Source organism: Aquila chrysaetos, chromosome 2 (genome assembly GCF_900496995.4).
Source record: "Aquila chrysaetos chrysaetos chromosome 2, bAquChr1.4, whole genome shotgun sequence".
In the NCBI taxonomy this organism is placed as follows: domain Eukaryota; kingdom Metazoa; phylum Chordata; class Aves; order Accipitriformes; family Accipitridae; genus Aquila; species Aquila chrysaetos.
The window spans coordinates 57,398,844-57,423,754 of record NC_044005.1 but is presented as its reverse complement, the minus strand read 5'-3'; the positions used below and the strand labels follow the sequence as shown (position 1 = coordinate 57,423,754).

At 40.9% G+C, this 24,911-nt stretch overlaps 1 protein-coding gene across 1 annotated transcript in view; it reads right to left on the bottom strand.

Moving 5' to 3' along the window:
• Positions 1–21,589, bottom strand: part of SLC16A10 (solute carrier family 16 member 10) — a 77,006-nt gene extending 55,417 nt beyond the window's left edge. Inside the window, exon 1 of the mRNA XM_029999659.2 lies at positions 20,971–21,589. Coding sequence (XP_029855519.1) covers positions 20,971–21,364 — 394 coding nt within the window. The 5' untranslated portion in view covers positions 21,365–21,589. The remainder of the gene's footprint in view (positions 1–20,970) is intronic.
• Positions 21,590–24,911: the final 3,322 nt, after the last annotated feature.

Below are 24,911 nucleotides of genomic sequence, written 5' to 3'. Positions count from 1 at the left end.
TATATATGGATGATAGAAGTGGGTGGATATTTTTTTTTATTGATCATAAAACAAAAATGGGATGGGACTCCCAAAGTTATCAGGAAGCACATTTAGAACACAAGGAAGTGTGAATTATGTTAAGAAAATAAATTTAACTGTACTTCTCTACAACTGAGTGTTCTGAAGTCCACAGGTATTAAGTGACTTTGAAAAAAGCAATTGATATAGGGTAGGCTTCTCTGTGTCTCCAAGTCCAAAAACTACTGACTGGCCAAAGGAAAGAAAGTATATAGCAGGAGGGACTACTTTTTAAGCTTTGTAAGCATCAGTTACTAGTATTGGATACAGAACACCGGCTTAGATGAATTTGAAGTGTGACCTATTATATTTATGTAATTCTATTTGCTCATGCATGATCCACAGTCATGCAACATGTAGTGTTATAGTCTCTTTTATTAAGCATTGAAGCCATACAGCTTGTTTTACAATAGATAATATAGACAAAAAAACAGACTTCACATGCAGCAAGTCTTGATAATACCACATTGGAAGGAGTGACTGGTATGCTGGAGGACAGGGCTGCTATGTGCAGGGACCTCAACATGCTGAGAAATGGGCCAACAAGAACCAGAAGGAATTCAAAGGCAGATGTAAAGTCTTGCACCTGGGATGAAAAAATTACAGGAGCCAGTACAGGCCCCAGGTCAATTGCTTAGAAAGCAGATTTGCAGAAAGGGGCATGGGAGACCTTATGGACACAAATCAAATTTGAGTCAGCAGTGTGCCCTTCGGCAACAAAAACTGACTCCGTTCCAGGTTGCATTAGCAGAAGCATTGCCAGCAGGCTGAGGGACACGGCCACCTTCATAAGTGGAGCTGCACCGAGTTTTCCGCTCCCCAAAACAAGAGACAGACATTGACATATTGGAGTGAGCGCAGAAGGCCACCAGCATGATTGAGGACTGGGGCACCTAATACAGGAAGAAAGACTGGGAGAATTGGGTTTGTTCAGCCTTAAGAAAAGGCTTGGGAGGCAGCAGCAGTGCAGATCTTACTGCTGTCTAACTACGTAAAAGACAGAGAAAACAGAACCACACTGCTCAAAGGTGCACAGCTATAGCACAAGAGGCAGAAGACAAGATAGAACATGGGATTTTTCACCATGAGAGTGGTCAAACATTGGAACATGTTACCCAGAGCAACAGTAGACTATCTGAACTCGACTGGACAAGGCCTTGAGTAATCTGATCTGACTAAACTTGCTCTGAACAGTGGGTTGAACAAGATGGTCTCCAGAGATCCTATCCAGCCTTAATTATTCTATGATTCTATGAATACAGACACCACAGCTAGAAGATTTTCGCAAGTAGGTTTATTTCCTCTAAAAATCTACTGCCAGGGCACTTGAAAGGAAAGGTCATAGATCTTTGTTGCAATTAATAGGAGGGTCCATGCAAACACAGCATTATAAATTGAGGTTTTGGAATGTTTTTATGCAATGAGATTTTCTTCCCATAGCTACCAAATACAAATAAGAAGATGCAACTGAAATAATGATAGCCATATTTTTTGATAAATGAAACATTCCTTAGCTTACCCAAGAGGTTTGTTCCCAAGTGGCTCAAGCTGATAACTCTTCCAAAGAGAATCAGGAGCTGCTGACGGAAGTATGTAAATCAGCTCTCTAATTTTCTGGCAGAAATTTGAAGATTAACATTGATGTTTTATTTACAGTTAGCATACCACTGAATATGCTATTTTAAAAGACAAAAGTTGAATTCAATAATTCAAAAAGCTTTGATCAGGTTTAACACCACGATTGTTTATTTTCTAAACCATAGTCATGCCACTGAGGACACTGACATAATTTAACCACTCATTAGTCACAACTCAAATCCCATTAAAAAAACAGTAAATCACATGGTCAGGGATGTATGCAACCATTTGTGTCCAAAATAACAGCTACCACTGCTTCTTATGATGCCATGTACTCAGTTTGCATTCAAAAGTTGAAGTCTGGACAAGAACAAATTTTGACTCGGGCATTTTAACAGCTAAGAACTTTGAAACCCAAGAGCATGTGAATGGAAGTTCTAAGAAATCTGACTTTTGTCTTGCACAGTAATCCAAAACAGTTATGTTATTAATAAATCAATGCTAATTCCATTAACAGCTATGTATAAGAACTTCCTGATTTTTAAATTTAATAGAATTCCTTAACCGTAAAGTTATGCAGAAAAAGCTAGGACATGATTATAGTCAAGACAAAACATTCATCAGATACACCACTGGAAAGTTAAGAAAAGCATGGTAAAGAAACTAAAATAAACTGTTCATCAAAGAGTATGTGGACCCAATAAAACTTTACCTTACTAGATAGAAAAAGAACCTGGAAGGTGAAGCCCAGCATCAACAAGAATAGCAGCCATTATCATGTTTGCACTCATTTGGAAACCTTTGTGCAATCTAACAGTTTAAGTAGCTGGTTTATATCAAAGTTTGCAATTTCAGGACCTACATCTACATTTACACTATGGTGCTGAGCAAATGCTCCAGTCTACCACACAAGCATTTTGTTTTATTACACTAAATTATGCCAAAAGCTACATATATATATATAGATAGATAGATTCTTTTGCATACACTAACTTCTTTGTAGAATTCAAAAGTTGAGCCACCTGGGTTTAGATCCAACTTTCAAGTGTTCAAGAAAGGTATAAAGGAATTCTAGTTAACTTCAAATTAGCAATAAAAAGACATTAGGAAATACCAAATCAAGTAAGCCTCTGTTAGCAGTAGTCCAGGAAAGCAAAACACTAATGAAAGTACTTACAAACTCAAGGACAACACTGGGAAAAAAGTAACATGGTTCCATTTGCTCTGCTTCTGATAAGCTGCGCACAGTGCAATACCTGTAACTACTGAAAATGCCAAGAATAAGCCATTTTCTCATTTGCACGACAACTGCATGTGCATGGTACAGGAGACCCATAAATCTGAAATCACATACCTCTGCATTTTGTATCAGCCTATTCAAATATGTTTTGAACAAATCTAATTTTTATTACTCCAATCAATATTAATATCAAAATTCAGATCTGTAGTGACAAATATATTTAATAATATTGACCTCCTTCCCTCAATGAATATATTTCCACTGTGTACAGGTTTTATGAACAAAACACTGAAGCTGTGTCAAGACAGAAACAAATCTGAAAACAGCTGGCCATGTGTGATTCTGCTTTCATACTTTCCTAAAAACATGTATGTGTGTGCATTCAGAAACAGAAGTTCCTGCGTGCAAAAGGAAATGCTGTTTTCTGTTCGTGCGTTAAAACATTAAGTATTTGCAGCAAGTATCTGTCACTCTACATACTTTTTACGCTTCTACTTTTACCAACCTGTGGATGTCTGAACGTTGACTGAAGTCTCCATGCCCACTCTCCTCCTGCTCCCTCTTTGAGCACTCTCAATAGCCTTTGGGAGTTATGCAGAGCCATTAGCACCCTTTCCTCCCGGGGCAGGGGGAGTAGAAGTGCTTGCTGTAACCTGCCTCTCAAGAGGAAAATATGCATACACATACCCCCTCTTTCTTAGTGTGCCAAGAACGGCTGTAAAATGATCTGCTCAACTGAGGGTCTGACCATGGCTAGGTCTAAGGAAAAGTGGTTTCAAAAGTATAGCTAGACCTACCTCCAACACTAATGGTACATCTGTAACTAGAATGTATTTAAGATTGTGGAGGGTATCACTTTAGTCCTTATGGGTGTAAAAGCATTTGACTTCTTGATGCACAAATTTAACCAGATGAAGTCTGTGAAGATTCAGAATGTTTTTTCCCTATATTTAAAATGGCACTCTGAAGACACATTTACAGCAGTATTAAAACATGAAACTCTGTGACAACTCTAAAGATAAGTCAAGCATGACTTACTGAGATAACTTTGTCCTTAAAGAATATTAATAATACTGTCCTTATATGGCAAGTCTGCTATATCCTGGTATTTTGACAGTAGTTAAAATAAATGGAAGGAGATTAAATAAAGCCTACTTTAAATTGAGGAAGTTTCAAGCAGAGATTCCACAATGAAAAGACTGTCTACAGGAAATAAGTCCAGTTCTCATTGACAGGCAGAAACATACTGCATGGAACAATTACTTCCAATCAGAGTATTTAATCTGAGTTAACCAGGGTATTGTTATCCCTTTGCCAGAATCCCTGTGGAATTTTGATCAAAGATGTAATGTAATAAATGTTGTAATATACAGTGTAAGAGAATCAGAAGGAATATATCCTGTTATTTGTAAAGACCAGCTGCAGAACAGGAATTTGAGAGAGGCAGATACAGATTTTTATAGCCTCAAAAAATGCATATACTGCCCATAGCAACAATCTACAGAGACAGAAAGTACCCATCACATCAGAAAGATCCAGGAACCACTTAAATTACTCATTAGTTATCCTGCAAATCCAAGGTGTTAAAAATAAGTCAACAGGCATTGTATTCTGATAGAGTAAATTTTTAGATGCATTTGAGGCTTGCTTATCTAGTTGTTTTGGGGCCCTGAACATTTCCAGATATATGGGGGGGGGGGGGGGGGGGCGGAATCTGCTTCTAGACAAAGTAAAAGACTCCAGTGAGGTCAAAGCAGTAAGGGTGGCCTAAGGCTACTGAGTAGGAGCTGTGAGTAACAACTCCTAACACCCTCTTACAGGCTGCTCTCCAAAGGCAAAGAAGTGATGAACACCAGTGACAAGGAGCCTGACTTTCAAATACCAATACCTTAAAGACATAGATCACAAGTCCACCCAGTTATCAAGAACAAGAAAGATTTTGAAAGCTAACCTGCTCAAGTTACATCAAATAAAGGTGAACCGGCAAAGTTACATGCATGATGTAATGTCACAGGGTAGGCTGTCTAGAGCTAAAAAGCACACACCTTCCTCTATGTCCGAATTAGAGGACCAAACCAAAATGAGCAAGAGTTACTTCAAACCCAGAATGGTTTGGTCATTCAAAACAGCAATACATACTGTATCTTATTCCACATACATCCTGATTCTGTACTGCTGGAAACACTGACACAGATTTCAGACTTCAGCTTAAACTTCGGTTGATAAGTTTTAGTATAACTCCTAAGGGGAAAGATAATGTCTCCCTCCACACACTAGGTATACTGCAAGGTTCAACTGCAATAGTTACGAATAAAAAACTGAAAGCTCAGCTTCTGTTCATTTATGGTTAACCTTTTTAAATAGTTCACTAGTTCTGACAGTTCTATAAACTTACAAAACTAATTTCTTTAAAAGCTAAGATCTCCTGCTCAGCGAGCAATTATCCAAAGATTAGTGTCTGGTAATTCATTTATTCCCTTCAATGAGCAGAAATAATAGGAATTGGGTTTCTGTGACTAAGCAGCTCATGCTCAGTTACTACCAAATGCTCAAAGTCATCACAAAGAATCAGAGCAGGAAAATACATTAATTGGATTAAGTGTTACTTTTACATTTTCCTCTTCCCGATCAAAAATGGAGAACATTTCACCTCATTTAATATGAGGAATGTAAAAGTAAATGTAATAATAATAAAACTAGTAAAATAACAGAAGAGTAATTCCATTTTCCTGCATTTCTTCTCTGGTTTGAAAACTAAGAAAAGCTAACTGTTGCAAACAACTCAACTACAGAAACTGTAGAAACCAGCACTTCGTATTGGCAATTTGCATCAGTAAAGTATTGAGAGCTGACACATACAGGAAGTCAGAGACCTTATATCTTGCTGCTGTAGATCAACAACAACAATACTAAATCTTGAGATGAATTGTCTAGATAACATTCTTACTTAAGGGCAAGAAGCAACAATTTCAGAAAGAAAAAAACCTGAAATACTCTCCAAGCCATTTTCTAATAAAGCAGCACTGACCTTTCCAGATGCTGCCCATATACAGACAATTAATGTTAAGACAAGAAAGAAGTGGCCCTTCATTTGCATGCAGAACCTTAGGAGTGCCACTGGTTGCCTACACCTGTTTAAGCCAAAAACAGGCAGCATGCTATCCCAACAATCTCTTTTCACAGCAACTGGTCTATTTTCAGACAAACTGAAAGCATTACAGAACAAAAAACAAAGAATGCTCAAGTTAAATAAATGATAAAAATGAAACAGTAATATTTTAATATATATTCAACGTATGTAAAAGTGAGTACCAATGTGACCATAATCAGGACTTCCTACCTCCAGAGATCAGCATACATAATGTCTAGGCTTTCAGATTCAGTTTTTCAATTATTGTTCCATCTAACCTGTAATACCAGCATAACCCAGAAGTATCTTTCAAGTTTTATTTGCTACAAGTTTTCTTAAGTGTTTTCCTTAGAATAAGAAAACATTACCAGAATGCTTCCACTTGTATTTGCTTATATCCAGCTAAATCCTAGTCAGCTAATCTATTTATTAGACAGTTTCCTCCTAAAAAAAAAAACCCTCTAAACTTCATTTACAAGTATTTGGTCATCTTCATGAGATATAATTAACACATGACCAAAAGTCTCAAATAGCATATTAGCCCAGCCAACACTTTAAAATTAAAAAAAAATAGTTGACTGGCAGGTACCAACTGGCATCTCCCAGATACTCTGGCAAAGCATTATGCCCTGCCATGACAACTTTCAGGAGCAACACACTGCTTCAGAGAAGAAGCAATTTTCAGTTTCCAGCTCCAACCAAATGCAGGGCTCAGCACGAATTCCCTCTCCCAGAGGGACAGGGCATAACTGACTGGCACTGTCTGGCCTCCACATATGCCAGGGGCTCTGTAATCCTGCCAAGATCAAAACTGGAAACAGAAAGGTTACAGAGGCAAAAAAAAAAAAAAAAAAAAAAAAAAAAAAAATCACACTGAGCAGCTATATCTTGCCTCTGAGAACATGCTTTAGAAGTCTACCAATGCTGGCTGGTAAACTACTTCAACTTTCTTAATGTATTCACATGGATTTTTTTTTTTTTCTTCTGTGTAGCTTAACTTTGCACATCAACAAACCACTGGCTACAATCATGCCTGGAAAAGCTGCCTATAATTGCCTCATATTTGGAAATGGCTGAAAATAATGCAGCACCTACAATTATAGTTTAACCATTGGGAGCTTTATGAACAATTTAAGCATTCCAACTACAGGATGAATTTACCTTTACTTCTGAGGAACAGAATCATACAAGTGTTGGCCACAGAAACTCGGCATCAGCCTGTTTTCCATACGCACGTAAACTAAATTCTAGAGCAATTAGAGGTTGAAGCTCATACAACATCACATGGAAGACAGTTCAGCAAATACAGCTAAATTAGTAACTACATACAACATCAGAACATCAAACAGTTCTGTGGGGCATTATTTGCTGTACCAATCTTATCAGGTTTGATAAACCTTCAAAAGGGAAGATAACTTTGACAATAAAGCCCCTAAAGATCCAACTAACTGGGTATATAAATGTGATCTCTAACTAGCAGGCACTGGTGTGCATGTCAGAGTGTAGATACTGTTAGAGCAGAGACAGTACAGTTGTAGCATGTACTCACAAGCATATGACAGTATTTGTTGTGCCCACCAACAAAAATGAAATGCTCAGGGACAAGACACCTGGAGCTAGATTCAACTTCCATGTTAAAGCACCCAAGCATAGATGTATGTCTGTGTGAGGGAGAAGTCAAAGCTCCCACCAGAGTCAGCAGAGATCTAGTCAGCGCAGCTAGGGTAAACTGCAGCTTTTCAGCCAACCCTGAAGTTGAAGCCTGCATCTGGCCAGCTGAGTAACTCTCCAGATTCCACTGAATGTACTGATTAGACCTCCATCTACTATAATCTGCAAGTTGAATCCCATACCTTGCCAGTTATCTCCTGGTGTAACATCACTCTTGCATATTTTGCATCACTGGCTGAAAATGCTTGTGTCACCCAACATGCCAGTGCAGCAGAACAGACAAGCAGAGCAAGGCAAAAGAAAACACACCAATAAAAGCAAAACGCACATTATAGGTCCAGTGTGATGCCAAGCATCACTGAATGATTGGCACCAGTGCCATTTAGGAAGGCTGCACTGTTCACATCATGCCTTTTGGAACACAGCAAAACCCTCAGACCATCACATTTGCTTCAACAGTCCCACAGTGACCCAGATAAAAAACAGGAAAAAGAAAGGCAAGGAGGGGAACAACTATATATAGTTTACCTATTTATGATTTTTAGCACATGCCAGAAATAACTACTGAGGGCAAGAATGCAACTATAATACTTCAAACTGATACTCCTTAAATTGGGGACAAGCATAGGAACAGGCTAGCTTTAAAATCCTATGGTACTGTGTTCTATCACAAAACATTTGTGATCCTTGTCTTACTAAATTGAAATTCATTACTTAAAGAATTTCAAAGAACCTGTGCCTGTCTAAGCTAACCAAATTGCACATAGAAAAAGGCTTTACAATTATGAAGTGACTTCATAAAAAAATGGAGAGAGTAGCTAAAGGGCAAAAAGTAACTGCTAAAACAAATGACAATGCCAACAGCAAAGCATAGCTGTAGTGAGAAGCAGTATAAATCAATTTGGAAGATAAGAGCTTACATAATCAAGCAAATAAATCTGTGTGGATGCAGCATTCTGACTAGAGGGTGGCTTAACAAGACATGTCCTACCTTTAAAATAAGCAGATTGATTTTACCTTTGATCTCTTCTTCACCAGCACTAACACTTGGTGGAGGCTCCTTCCTTCCTCTGCATTTACACTAGTCCCAAGCTCCCCTCACTTCAACTATCTTTGCATAAACACTGCTAAGCCATTCTCTAACCACCTCTTAGATTCCCACTAAACATCTGTGCACTCCCCCAAACACCAACCCACTCCTCAATGTCTTAGTGTTATACGAAGCTACGCTCAACACTTCACTAAAAGGTTGGCCACTACAGGCACTCATTCAAGAAAATGAAGAATTTTATTAATTATGCAGTTTCACTTAGTGGCAAGATTACCTTAAAATTAATTGATCACACTCCCAAGCTCTGATGTTTTTTTGCACAAAGACAGCAGGTAGTTCTCGTGGTAATGGCATGGGGAGGAGCCTGAGAGAAAAGCAATTAGTTTATAGCCCTTATGATTCTTTTATCAGGAAATTTAAAGTTAAGAAAAAGTAGAGCTTACAAACTGATGGAGAGCCCTGCATTACAGAGCAGACACACTGCCTTTGTTAAAAATAAGAGTAGGCAGTGAGGGTGTATAGCTTGTTAGGAAACTGATAAAGGTATACACAAGATACGATGTTAGAGGGCAACCTCTCCCCCTCCTCTAGTTGAAAGTTTTATGGGCTTTTATGTCACATATGTATAAAATTAACAACACATTCCTATTAAGCAGGATGCAGAGCAAAAGTCAAAGATGCATCTTAAGCTCCAGAACAGGAAATATTATCAGGATCGGTTTTTAAGTATATTAACATGTATTTTACCAGAATCATCACTTGTTTATAACACAGGAAACAGTGCCAAAAACTGTGTGGACAAAATCTAGCATTTAATGTCTTAAAAGGAAAACAAGTATGATTTACTTGATTTCTGAGAAGATCCAATAAGTCTACTGATCAGCTACCATCACACCAGCCAGAGATTCACAAGCTAGTCACCTTGTTCACGTTACTGTTACTAGCCATTTCTAAGGCTAAATATGACCACTCTTAATTATCTGTTAAAGTCCATTGAGCCTCCCCTATTTCAGATTTTAGTTTAATACACAAAAGAAAAGCAGTGACCAGGTTTTAAGCCATTATGACCAAGCTATGGTATCTCAGTCACAGAAATTGTTCTCTTCCAGAAAAACAGAAATAAGTATGTTGAAGAGGAATTACAGAACAGTTCATGCAGTGCTCTACAGAGCTCTGCAAAAGCTTAAGAAAGCAGAGCTCTAACCTTTTTTTTTTTTAAAGAAATGTCCTGATAAAAAAAAACAATGAAAGCCTTCCCATTCTAAGAAAACCATTTGTAATACCAGCATCTTCTGCACAGTAAGCACTAACCAGCAATCTCTCAGGCTGAGTTCCTATCCCAAAGAACTAGCACTCAAAGTTTCCAGAGAATCCACACTACTTATAAACAAAAAGCCGTAAGAAATGCTAAGATTTATCACCTTCAGAAGGCAAAGTAAAACTTGCAGCAACTTTTCATCTTGAAATTAAGTTTGTATCTTTTTCATTCTGATCCTTAATTTGAAACCTACAGGACTGCTCTCACATTAAGAATCTACATCCTTTGTTTGAAACTGCCTACAACTGGACCTATGTGGTTGTTCTGGAGTCTTAAAGACATGATACAATTTTTCACCTGGCTTTTAAATTTACTGTTTATAGCACCACGCTTACTACCTATCCTCATGAGTAAAATATGCGTCTAGAAGACTGGTAGGTGGGATACCTCATAAAACAGGAAAAAGATACCTCAGTTGCTCTGTGGCAGCCATGACAGTATCCCAAAGAACAAGCAGCAGAGTAGTTTGTAGGATATCTGCCTGCCCCTACCTGTATTTTCCCAATACAATTATCCTTAATAAATACAGTTAAATTATTTACAAAATATTTAAAGATATTTTGACCAATTGCCAAAATCATACATGTCCAGCTAGAAAGATTAATACAGTATACAGTTGTTTTGTCAGAGACCTTGATGTAGAGACTGAACCTGTATCACATAACATACATTAATATTAATGAATTATACCACATATATCAAAAGATTAATACTGTAGCATGAGGTAGCATGAATTGCATGCAACATACTATTTTCTTTGCCTAATATTACAAAAAGCAATAAAAATCCAGAACACCAGAGTTGGGTCATGCTGACTAAACTTCTGATTGTGCATACACATACTAACATGACCCATACCAATTTCGTGCAGTTCTACTCCAGCCTTCCTAGTAAGCTACCCAATTCTGTCCCCATCCCCCATCCCCCCCCCCCCATCTTCAAGGGTCAGTGATTTCACTGCATGAAACTAAATGTTCATTAAACTGCAGCACTACGAACAAAAGACTTTGATATGTACAGAGGTGTAAAAAGCTGTTAATGCTCCATGCTTCAATTTGTAAAAAATGGGGTTACTCTGATAGGATTAGAAAATACATCCCAAGCTCGCACATTTTATTTAAGCTTTCAGAAAACTTCCTAGTGTTGATTTGATTTTCTAGATCACTGCCTGCGCCCAGCAGTGTCAGAAATTATAAGTTGAGAGTTCTAATTTCTTTCAAGTTTGGAACACAACGTTGGGTTTTGAGGAGTGTAAGCGACATAAATATTTCAAAGGTAGGAAATTACTTGAAGGTATAAAAGAACAAAGGACAATTTCAAATTTACTTTCATGTGCCAAAACCATAAAAGCTTTCTTTACACTACATACCTTCAGTTTTGTCACACACATGACAACTTAAACCAATGAACTCAAGGGGCCACAGGAAGTATTTTTGCAAATTAATTGAAGGAGAACCCAAAAGTCATGATATAAATTGTACACTCAAGATTTGAAAAATTGTCTAGCAACACTACATTGACTTTCCAAGGTTGTTACTCTGAACCATGACACATACCACTGATGCATGTCCAAAGTATGCACCATAGTTCAGGTTCTCGATTTCAATCTCACTTGCTTTGAGGTTAATAGCATCTTTAGCTAAAGCACCATTACCACACCCCCTTTCCTCTCAAAAAAATAAGCAGCATTATATAGCAGCTAATGCCATCAACCAGTTCAAACCACCTTGAAACTACTATACTATGCACTAAACATGGAGCAAATTGACAATTAAGTAGGCTTTCAGTCTCACCTATGTAACCCATTGAGATTATTCCAACCCCAGCGTGTTCTCCATCGTGACTAATTATAACACGGCATCAGGTTACTGTCCAAGAAAGCCCTGGCTATGTGGCCCAAGAACACTCAGTACTTCCAATTCTTTTGATAGGAGATACAGGCCTTCTTGGGCAAACCAAATTGGTTTCTGTTTTACACAAATGTTCTTGTTGAACAATTGTTCATTCTGTATACTGCTTAGCTGCCATCCAGACTCTAGTCTGGAGCAAACTAAGCAACTCCTTCAGAGACATCTGGATAGTACATGCCTGGGTATAGAAAATAAGACAGAGTCACAACAGTCAGCCCAAGGACATCAGGGGGCTCTGGAGTGCCAATACCAGAGACAGCACAGACAAAAACCTCCAAAGATATGGCCCATCTCAACATTCACTGAGGATCACTTTTTAATGAATACTAACATTCCCTTTTCTTCTTGAATTCTTTGGCTCTTAAGCATTCAATGCAATACAGTAAGAGCTCAAACTAGGACTTCTCTGATTAGAAGAATCCCTTTCTGGTGTTGTAGTTAAGAAATGCGGGGGGGGGGGGGGGCAAAAGAGCAGCTTTCCTACCTTGTACACAAGAACACTATTCCTGGTCATCATATAATGTACTTGCAACTATCAAAGCTGTGTTTTGTTCCTAAAGAAAGGACTGTTCATTCCTTCCAGACTACAGAAGCAGACAGCTTAAGATCACAGTTTATTTAGAACATTCTACCTTAGTGTTTTATCCTTGCTCAGAGTTACAGCATTGATAAAATAGAGTTAAAATTATAGAGTATTTTTAAAATCTGTCAACTTTGGTATCAACATACTTCTTTACAATGAACTAGAAAGATTTTGGGAGTACTTACCCAATACATTTTCTATTTGGAACCTTATTATTGAAGCATCTTGAAAAACTGGCTAAAACCCAGACCAGGAGCCAGAAGACAATCCTTATTGCCCATTTTACAAGTCATTTCCAAGAGGACAATAGTTAGAGACTAATGGAATTCATAGCTAGCATGTTTTAAATTACTTATTATTTCTCATACATATATGTTGTTAAAAACACAAAAGAAAAAACTCTTCTGAGTTACTTTGAACATACACGTAAAGTACAGCTCTACTGAACAAAGCACACTGCAGAAGATAAATAGCCAAAGAATTCACTACTTCTGCTTATTAGAGCAAAAAGGCAACAAAAAAGTTGCTTTACAACTTGCAGTCCAAATATAACCCCACCATCTAAGGGAGACCAAGTTTCATGGGATTATAGACATGCTGCTGATAACAGCAAGAGGCTGGGCTTAACATCCCAGTAATCCTTTTCTGTGTGTGGGAACTAACACTGATGATTTTTAAATTGGTCCCATACTTGCTAAAGGGCTGCTACTTTAACTTAGCTATTAGAACAAGTCATTCCTATCCAGTTCCCATGAAAATTAACAGCAAGATATAAAACAGAGATGCTATTATTGTAATAAATTATATTTCTGGAAGTAAAACAGATAATATAAGATCACAAGGGAATGTTTTCTCATAGAATTATCCTTTCTGTACATATTGCTGAAGGTTAAACTGCAGTAGTCTAAGGCTGCATTAACTGTGTATGTTCACAAAAAAAAAATTAAAAAATTTGTGGAAGATATGGAAGAACCTATATTATTCCTTCTGCCACAATGAGTGTTCTAAAATAAAGCAGTTACATTATTAGTGCTACATTAGTTTGGATGCAGGTAATCAGTCTATGTCCCTCCTTGTAGTTCACAGAGCAGAAGCAATTTCAAATTGGGCAATTACTTGCTAAGCATTATAGATGAATGTTTATTGGAAAACCTTATTTTCCTTAGCAACACATAGCAATGTAAGTTAGAATTTTATGAATATTCCTCTCATTTCAAAGCATGATCTTTGAGCTGTACAATTCTATTAAGTTTTTATTCATAATTCAGACCAACAAACCCTTTTTTCCCCCCTATGATGATGTTACATTACGTGAATATTTGGAAAAAATTATCTTAAAAACCTAGACTAAGATTTACATAGGTAGTTCTGAAAACCAAACTGAAGAATTTATTACATACATTTTGTTTAAAAGTAAAAGGCTAGAAAATATCAAGCATTCCAATTACAAAATTTTCTTAACATTTAACAAACTAAAGAAGCTTTCATGTGACTTACCAAATACTTATCCCCAAATGTTTTAAAAGTATTAATAAACTAAGCCATAAATCCAGAAATGAGGAACTGAAATACAGATTAGGATACTTTCCAAGCGCATGACAATTCTACAGCTAAACCTGAACTGCCACTCGGTTCCTCAGTTAAGCTTATCTGCATGTGGCTCTTCAAACAGTAAATAATACCTAAGTAAAATTCAGAAAACATTAAATCCTAGATTTCATATGACTGTTGAACCCCTCACATTATGAAGGGGGCCGGCCTAGAGCACAGCTCTGACAGCACAGCCGAGGCAGCCAGACACAGCAGTTAGCACAGCAGCTAGCCAAGAGCAGGGCATACCAAAAGAGGGCCAGCAGCTCTTCCCAGAACAGCAAACACTTGCTCAGCAGTGGTGCTGAGCCACAGGGCAACCTGGGGCAAACAGCCCCAGCAACCACTGGAGCAACTGTCCCTGTGACACCACAGGTGCCGACCCGGACTGCGGAAGGATGCATCCGAGCAGCTCTGGGGCCCCTCACCGAGGCAGCAGGCACCAGACCACTTGCCTGCAAGTGGTGTGTGCTGGTAGACCGTGTGCGTTACCAAGTGAAGGAAACGCAGGAGGAGGTCAGCACACCGCACAGCACAGCATAGCAAGGAAAGGATTGACTTTATCTTCTCCGAGACCCTGAAGCTTCTTCTGCTACGTGGAAATCAAACCAAGTTTGAGTCTTAATCCGTCTGCAGAACAGTCTAAGCACATGATACTGCTGGTTACTTGGATTAGAAATGAGAGTGCTCAATAAAAAGATTTTACATACACCCTTTAGAAATTGCCATTCAAGGATGAGACTGGAAAACAGTCAGTTTTAACACCATCTTAAGAACCATCAAACAAAGCATTTCTCTTATGAATGAAAAATAAGCTAAATATAAAGTTTCATTTTAATACTTTCACTTAATATTTTTAAAGATGTTTTAAACTGCTTTAACATCATGTTTAAAAACTCTTTCATTACTTTGACATTATTATGATTTAACAATGATGTAGCATAGCTACAGGCAGGCACTAAACTACATTTAGCTTTTTTACCAATGTAATAGCTTTAAGGGAACACCTTTGTTGATAGATTACACTAACAGCAAATTATTCTGCAGGACATTCAATACCATTTTGCTTTCATCCAACTGTTCACCTCATGAATAAATTACAGTAAAAACTTAATATTTAGGTGCATTTGGTTGAAGATTTGAGAGGATAGTTTTGTCTGAAAGACAGCACACAAAAGCTCATAACTTGAGGCATGTGCATTAATGCAGAGTGGTGGCAATAGCCAGCCATCTTCAGATTTTTATAGGGATGTTTCATCCCTGTGAAATTAAAGTACTGCCTCTAAAGAAGCCCACAAAAATAGACTGGTAAATAGCTGTCAGACACATTAGTAATATTATTCTAACTAAGCAATGTGTTGCAAGTCAATCTGCAATTGGAACAGGAAGAGATCTAACCAATGTGAATTCTAACAAGAAAAACACAAAAAGACAACCTAACTATCAGGCACAAGGCTAATCAGTCTGCAAACCAGTTAAAGAGAAATGCTCCAGAGCTGGAGGCATCAAGATACATGTGCATGTGTGTATGCATAAACAGTAGTGCCATTAACTATTCTGTCCTAAAGAGAGACAGCGTACTAAAGAAACTACCTTTAACTTTCCAGTTTGACCTAGTCATAATTTCAACTACTCCAGAGTCTTCATTTACAGACATATTTATAACCACAAAGCCAAGTCAAAAGAGTACAAAAGCATGACTGCAGCTGAATAAAATGAATCATTACTTTTACAGCAGGTTAGTTTTCAGCCAATCTGCTCCCACTGCTGGTTCCCTGCACTGGCTTCAATGGCCACACAAACATGGGAAGGCAGGCGGACTACAGCAGCACTGATACCCATCAGTCCAAGTTTTTGTGGAACTACATCCTTCATTGCAATGTAATCCTTATTGACCAAACTGTTACATAGTAGTGTGCTTTCTTGTACCTCACACAAATTACAGTTGTGTGCTCTGATAACTTCTATGCTCCAAATTGATTTATTTCTTCTTAAAAAAAAAAAAAAGAGAGAGAAAAAGAAGTCAGCTGCTCTCTCATAAGCCATGTGGCAGTTCCAGCTTGCCAAGCTTCCCAATTTACTGGAAACCACATGCCATAATATTAGAGATGAAAGTGTGGTTCTGAAGGACAGTTACAGAACTTGAATGATAATGAAAATGCTGATAGTGTTTTTATCTCTGAAGAAAGCTCAGGAAGATAGCAAAAGATTCAAGGAAAGAGTAAAGGAAAAACTTCAACTTCAAACTGTCCTATTAAATTTAAAAGCCACCCCTGCTCAGCAAAATTAAGTTACCATATGTGGTAGCGGTTCACTTGTTCTCAACACTTGCAGATCTTTGTAGTCATCCAAAGTTATTTTCACAGTATCCGAGTTATGGCCTGGGTATGACAGCAAAGGCAGAATTCTCCTCCCTGCCCTATCCATCGGACCTGCAACAATCCAGCTCCAAGAGTCCCGATGGTGCTGATGGTGTTAAGCCAGCTCAATGAACTACCAATCATTGTGATACCCAAATACATCACCAAAGGCTGCACCTTACAAAGTCAAACCAAGGTAGATACATATGAGCACACAGATGACCAGTTCACGCCAGCTGATGCACTGTCTTCTAATAACACTTGCTAACACCAAACAAACATGAGGATGCAGAACAGTAATAACAGTATATACTCTTGTGCAAGGCTATTTGTATAAGTGAAGGTGAACAAACATAGAGAGAATAATCCAGTGGAGTTACAGAACCAGCATTGTAAATCATAGAACAAGAAGTAACTGAACTAGTAGAACTAGTATTTTTATCTACCTTTTTTTAAGTAAAACCCAGTATTTTTGTCTCTGTTGATACTAGTATCTTAGTATTTATTTGCCTTTTGAAGACAGGTATGTGTACATAGACACACAAAAACCTATACAGTAGAGGCATCTATCAAGAGAGCACACACAGGACCAGATGGGGCTCACACACCAGATCTCTAACCGAGATAACCGGGGGGCTGGCTCAGTGCTCCCCATCCCTCTGTGCCAGTGCCAACAGGGACAGGAACCAAGGGCTCCTCCTGCCAGAACGTGGACTGGCCCCAGGGCCCAATCCTTTCCCTTCAAGGACGATCAGACTACAGCTGCGTTCATACACTAGAGGCCTACTAGGTCTGCCCCATTTCCAAGGACTAAGAGCCTCCTGTATTTCATTGCCATTGTGTTTTTCCACCCAACTTGTTCCTCAAACACAATGAACTATAAACAACGAACAGAGTAGTTTCCTGAGACTTCAGGCACACCTTTCTAGAAGTTTTATACTTAATGTTGGGGGCTTTTCCTCTTCTGTAGTTGTGCATCAATTAGCTTTTGAACAAAAAACTGGCTACACAAGGAAACAATGGAAATGCTTACACAGTGCACTACCAAAGAAACAAGCTCTTTAGTAATGTGAATACCAAAATAGTGTATACTAGTTATGTTCAAAATTTTTTATAAAAAATATGAATTATAATTAGATGCCCCTTGAGGACATTTGTGAACCCTCTATAACCCACAGCACAAGTTTTTCCATTAACATTCCTAAATCCTGCAATAATGTTACAGTTACTAATCTTATTTATCCATTGCTGATGCTACATTTTGGAGACAGTCTCACTGCCTAGCCTGTACTTTTGGTTCCCTCCAGTTCTTATCTGCAAGGCAGAGTCACTTCTTGACTGCATTGTCCTCCCTACTGCGTCCTCCCATTTTGCCTTTCATACTGATAAATATCTATCCATCTACTAAAAATAACAAAAATAGCACATACTATGATTCCTTCCCATTTTGCCTTACATAGGGATAGGCATCCATTAAGAGATTACAAAATGTTATTAAGAGATAACAAAAATAGCACATACTTATATATATAGACTACTTAATTCCTCTTTTTGAGGAAAACACCAGGCAAGAGACAACTACTGGCTGGTCCCAGAAGAACAGGCACACAAAAACATCTGGCAACAGCTAAGTACTCTTGCAGGTAAAAAAAAGTTGAATTCTGTGGTACTCTGGATCAACTGCAAGATTCCACAAAGACCTGGGGTCCCGGGAGAAATTATCATGCCTCTCAAAAAATCAGCATTCCAGATTTTAAAGAAATTTTTTTTTTAGAAGTATTAGAATATTAAACTTTGTATTCCAAAGCAAAACCACACAGCGAGAAAATTTTAATTACAAATCCCAGTTTTCAAATTCATTCAACCTGACTCAAACTCAGTTTTCACTGCCAGTTTCGAGTCACAATCAGACCGAACACAAGAGACTAACTAGATTAAGTACTATAATCAATACCATGGGAATGACCAGCCTAGGGTTTTCTCTAACGCTAAAATCATACTGACTTTATCCCATTAGTCATTCTTTTCCTTTCTACAGCACACCACCTAATCCATCAGCATTCAATAAGAGCTACATTAAGTGCAATTTGCCATTTCTGATCATAGCTCCCCTTCATGGCAAGCTAAATATTGTATCACAATCTGTTTAGTTCAGTTCACACTTGGTCCTATCTTCAAGAAGATAAAAAATAGCAGACATCTTCTAGGCGATGAAGTTCAACGTTAAGGAACAAAAGTTTCTGTTTAACAGCTGCTGCTCAGCCCTTATGGTGCTCAGACTGATTAGGGTACTTTCAGGTATTAAAAGGAAGGATACCCTTTTATCTGCTGTTCTGCTATTTACAGGAGGCACTTTTGTATTTGCAGTCCTCCTTCACATGCACACAAGTCACCTAGTCAAGGCAACTATCTCATACTATTTCCCCCAACTTAAACCCAACTGGATTTAAAAAAGCAAAACGAATATCTTCTGCATTACCCAAACCAGAGCACATCTGACAGAGCAGAACAAAATGCAGCTGTAGCTTTTTTTTTTTTTTAATAAAATAAAAAAGAAGAAGTGGTGCAGGAGGTGCTGGCTGCATCCAGGATTCAGAATTCTTCCTGCTCTTCTAAGCAGAATGCAAAACAACTAGGCTCTAAAGCCAGGTTCCATTTTTTTTCCCCACTCTTTTCTGCAGTTGGGCAAATTTTCAAAAACATAGGTGGAGCACACCCGCAATCTCAACCTCACTTAAACACCAGTGGTGCAATTAGGCTTCTGGAAGGTAAGAGAGAGTAATTTCAATCCTCCTCTTGTTGATTATTTTGACTACTGCACTATTACCTAAAAGTCAATTATTTTTTTAAGACTAGTTTGAGAGACCATTACTAGAGAACCAGATCCTCAGAAAATGCAATTACACCTCTGTACCATGAACAGACAAGAGTATCATCAACCACACATGTTTTTGCATTTCTGACTGGCCAGTGGCTCCCAGGTCAGCATGCAAATGTTCACAGCATCTCCTCCAAAAAACTGCATTCTTCTCCTGCAGGGGCTAAGGAGCCTACTAAGTATCCTACTCTTGGATACACGTTTCCCTACTGTGAAGCAGGCACTGCCACACCTGGTGTGTAGACATACATAGCTTCCCATCTTTCCAGCTCAAGAGCACCGAGCAATACAGCTTGTACATCACCACGAACAGTTCAAACGCTGGAAAGCACATCACTTAAAGCTCCACCACAGCTTTCCAGCTTGCTTTCTTCAGTCTAAACACCTGCCCTGGTTTTCTACTTCAGACAAGAATATTAAGTCAGGGGAGGACAATTAGCTGCTTTGTCTCTTGCATCTCAACTTTAGGCCCACTTATCCTGGTATCAAGGAATACATAAATTTCAAAACTCTTTTAAAGGTCTGTAACACTGAGAAAACTTCCTAGAAGGCTTACACCTCTGCAGGGCTACATAGCTGGAACACCTTTTTTAGTAAGGAAAAAACAAAAGACAATGACTTTTTTTAATTATATTTCAACATTTTACTATGTAAGCTACCTTTTAAATAAGCCAACTTTATTATTTACTATAATAAATTATTGTAATTATTAATTCATTATTATTGGGAAAGCCAAAAACCACTTTTCCTCAGCTTACAAAGTCAAAGCACAAGACACTTTTCAAAGAGAGCTTACATAAAATAAATATATGCTCACCTTTGAAGTAATCGATACTTATGTGCCTAGAACAACTTAGATCAGTCATGGCAGAGTGGTGATTTGATTTCGATAGCGCTGTTATGTCTTTAGAGTTTAGTAAACATCATTAACTTTGCTGGTGAGTTTGAGGATATCGGTTACAGCAGTAAATCCGCCCATCGAAATGCTGGGTTTGGCAACCGTTAAGCTCATTCCTGACATCAATTTTAAGTGCCACTACACCCCACTGTTAATTTAGACTAATCGTTAGGCTAACGGGAGCGGGGGAATAAAACTTTCTGGGACCAAGAGTACGCATTTTTCCCACAACGCACGATGACAGATGCCTAAAAACACTGCTGTGGAAGGAGTCAGCGTACACCTGCTTCTCTCCCTGCAGCTTCTCCCCGGATGTCCCAGGAGCTTGCTGCCCCGAGCCCTGCCTCTGGGGCTCGGCTGTGAGCGCAAACCCTCGCAGGGCGGAGAGAGGAGCTTCTCTTCGCCTCGATGAAACCGTATTTCCGAGTCCCTCAGCCCAGCCCCACGTGTCTGCGGCGGGAAGACTCCGGCCCGCCGCGGAGGGGTCTCGCTGCCTGCGGACAGCCAGGCGGGACGGCCGGCAGCCGCCCCCCGCCCCGGACAGCCCCGCGGGGCACGGACGCTGACAGCCGGAGCGGCCGCACCGCTGGCAGCGACAGCTACCGGCCGGGGCACCTTCTCCGCCCGGGCCGGGGAAGGCCCGAGGCGGAAAGGGCTGGAAGCCGCCACCCCGACCCCGACCCCTTCCCTCGCCGCCCCTCACCTGTTTTGAACGCCAGCTGCTTGTCCTCGCCGCCGCCGAAGAGCTGGAGCATGGAGACGAAGAGGACCCCGCACGAGTTCTGGATGCCGAAGACGGCGCCGTTGCACCACATGGCGGCCAGCATCACCACCCAGCCCCAGCCGCCCTCGGGGGGCTCGGCCGCCGCCGCGCTCCCGGGGCAGCCCGCGCTGCCGGGGGCCTCCGTCGCCGCCTGGGACCCGGCCCCGCTCTCGCCGCCCGGCGCGGCGGGGCCGTCGCTGCTGCCGGGGCACCATTGGCCGCCGTTCTCCCGCCGCGGCTCCGCTACCGTCGCCGCCGGCGGGCCGGGTAGGGGGGCGGCGGCGGCGGGGTCCCCCGCGCCCTGCGGCGCCAGCTGCTCGCTCACCGGCGCCATCCTCAGCCGCAGAGCGGGCACGGCGCGACACCCTCCCCGCGCACCGCTCCCGCCTTCCTCCTCCCTCCTCCTCCTCGCGGCCCCGGCCCGCCTCAGCCCCTCGCCGCGGGAGCTGCGGGCATCCTGCGGCGCTGGGTCTGTTGCCGGTCGGTCGGGGTGTGTACGAGCGAGGCGGCCGCCGCCCCGCCGCTCGCCCTCTCCCGCCCCACACACACAGCCGCCCCTACTCTTCCCGCCGAGGGGCGACCCGCCGCCGCTTTATTTTAAAAGGGGGGCTCCCGTGGGGGCGTCAGCGGCACGAGGGCTTTCCTCCGCGCCGATTGGCTGAGGGAAGGGAGGCGGGGGAGGGAGGCGAAGCGACGCTCTTCTCCCCCACCCCACCCCCCCCCCCGCGCCTCTTCAGCGGAGGGGAGGGGGGGGCGGGGCCGCGGCCCCTCGCAGCCGCGCAAGGAGGAGGGGGGGGGGGGGGGGGAGCGGGGGCGCGAGGCTGGCAGTCAAGAGTTAACGGCCGGCGCTCGCGCTGGGCGGGAGGGCGGGAGCCGCAGGTCTCCACACACACACACACACACACACAGAGAGACACAGGTACCTCACGCTGCCCTCGCCAGCCGAGACGGGGAGAGCAGTAAACAAGCCCCTGGCCCCGCTCCCAGAGCGAGCGAGTTCCCCGTGAGGCAGGGCAGTTACACCCAGCGGTGTCCCGCTGCGGCCACCCTTTCTGGGCAGCCGTGAAGCGAGGGAAAAGTCTGCAAGTCCCTCCCCGGCGGTTTGCTAACAAACACCCAAGGAAAGAAAAAAAAACACCCCAAAACGCTGAGGAAGGGGCCGCCCTCCGCGCCTCACACCCCGCCCGGGTGGGATGACAGCCGTTGCTCTCGCCTCATGGCCGTTGCTCGGCCCTGCCCGGCGCTCGATGGCTTGCGGGGCCCTCTCCTCGCCCACCGTCCCTCTCGGGCTCTGGGCTGTCAGCCCCGGTGCGGAGGCACCCCGCTCCAGGGCTCTCGGGGCATCCGCCATCCTCGGGGAGCTGCGCTCCGGGACAGCTCTGCACCTCCCCTTGGGCCAGCCTTAGCACTTTGCCAGGGGCGACCGTGGTGAAACCGTTTCTCCCTGCTTTTTGTCACAAAGGGAGAGAAAATACTGCACTTGCACACCTTGCGAAATGTTTTTCCCACTTGCACAGACGCATCAGCTCTTGACCTTTACTCCCTACAGCCAGCAAAGTGAGAAGATAGGGAAAGCTGAGGTCGGGGGTGTTAAATGACAAGCTTTTCAACCAGTGATCCTGCTTCCAAACTCCCAGCCGCACATCTGTTCATGTGTTTGGCAGCTAAGCAGTTTGGGCCTGATGAGGAAGAGGAGCTTCTTGAAAGAAAATCAGCAGATTAAATCTGGATACTTCATCCCTCCCCACGAGACCTGGAGGGCTCAAAGCAGCCTCTTGGATTGGTATGCCACCCCCATTTCTTCCCTCAGAACCTGGGCTGCTACTGCTGCGTCAGTTGCGCCATCCAACTCCCCCGCCTGCCTGTTAAAGCCTCTTCCTCCTTTTTTGACCCTGAATCACTTTCTCCCTCCTACCTACCAGTGGCCACATGGGGAAACAAAACTTAGTCCTAAACGAAGCACAGATTCTTAAGACCATGCCTCGTTCAGCACAAATTACTTCGTCGCTCTCCACGTGAAAAGTAGTAGCTAAAGAAAGAAAACCATATCATGACGTAATGAAAGCCTGTGTAATAATGCATATTGAATGGGTGTCAGCTTTAAGAATGCCTCGCTTTTAGACTTAATTGACCTTTGGATTTTTTATTTTGCATGTTTAGTGTCCTCCAATTTGTTTTAAAATAAGAATTTTTTTAAAAGGTTCACAAATACTTTTATGATAGTAACAAAGTGCATTTTATAGATGCACTAATCTTCCTGCATACTCCCTTTGTCTTGTTATCCATGCCCATCTCAGTTAAACATAAAAACATTACACATACACATAAAACAGCAGTAGAATACAGAAAAAATAAAAGCCCATAACAAAGCAAAATATAGCTGTGTGAAATACATAATAATTGTCAAAGGAAAGAGAGAACTTTTGGCCAACCATTGAAAAACACATCTGTTCCCACCAAGGAACAAGTTTTAATGCTTATGAAAAACCCCAGGCCTACCATAAACTTAAATATGGTCAGAATATTTCATAAGCAATTTAACATGCGAAAGTTAACGCTTCATGTTCTCCAGCAAGTCTTTGTCCAGAGGCTGTTGTCCAAATCTGTTGAGCTTTCTTACAATAAATCAAGCTTCGCCCACCACAATATAACATTTTTGAACAGTTATGACAGAGCGAACCTTTTCTGGAACCAGATTCAATCTTCATTATGTTTGCCAGCAATGATTAACTTAATTAAACTTTCAATCGCATAGGAATAAACAAGGGCAAAATCCAAGACTGGATCTTAATATGACTGATCAGAATGAACCCAGTTCTGCCAGCACTTAAATATGTTTCTACCTTTTAGTTAGACTCCTCAGATTATTTCAGCTACTTTCCTGAATGGGGGCCTGTGAACTGTATAATAGATAGTTAAATCAGCTTGAGAGAAGAACCATGTATGTTTTCTGGTTTGGACAGTGTTCAGTTAAGCACAAGACTTATTCCTTCTCCGCATGTTTTTAAATATAATATTTATGTACTGCAGTTTCACTTCCCTGTTTCCCATAAACACCCTGATGACCCCTCCCCCCCTCCCTTTTTAAGGTAAAGGATGTGTTTTGTTAAAAAAAACTTTGTGAACATATTGTGTGCAACTTCTACTTCTTGGCATTTTTTAAAATAGATTCTATTTTCCAGGTGTTAAGTGTTTCTTATCCCCTGATTAGTATTAAATAACTATTTTCCCTTTCTCCTCACATCATTGGGAATGGAGAGTCACAAAATCTGATTCTCCAGTACATACAATTTTTATAAATTTGATGGCTATAACTATTCTGCATGTTCCTTCAGTTCTGTATCTTATTGTCCTATTGCTATTTATCTAAACTAAAAAAAAAAAAAAAAGTTTTATATTATTAAAAAAAATAGGGCACATGGAGCCTTCCTTTACAGGCCTTAAGTAACTACCTAGGGAAACTTTGCACCTCTTGGCTTTTTGGTACACTCTGCTCCTGCCAAGAACTAAGCCTCTTCCCTTTCAAGAGAGATTGCTTGAGATCTCAGCTATTTCCTTAGTAGTTCCCAAGAACAAGAACAATAAAGGCTTACTCTTCATAGTCAGATAATTTTCAACCCCCACCTTCCATAGAAAATGTACTTTGCAAACAGAATATGGGCAGGTTTGACTTCAGTTTGATTTCTAAAGTTTTTGTAACCCCAACAATTCACAATAAAAGCATTGGGGTTTAAATTCTTGCTATCAAAGAATTAAAAAAAAAAAAAAGACTATTTAAAATTAAAAAAAAAACACCAAAACCTAACTCTGGAAAGATACATAAAAGGAAAGCCACCCTTGTGGCTCGGTTATTTGAACCCTGCATGATCACTAGAAAAACA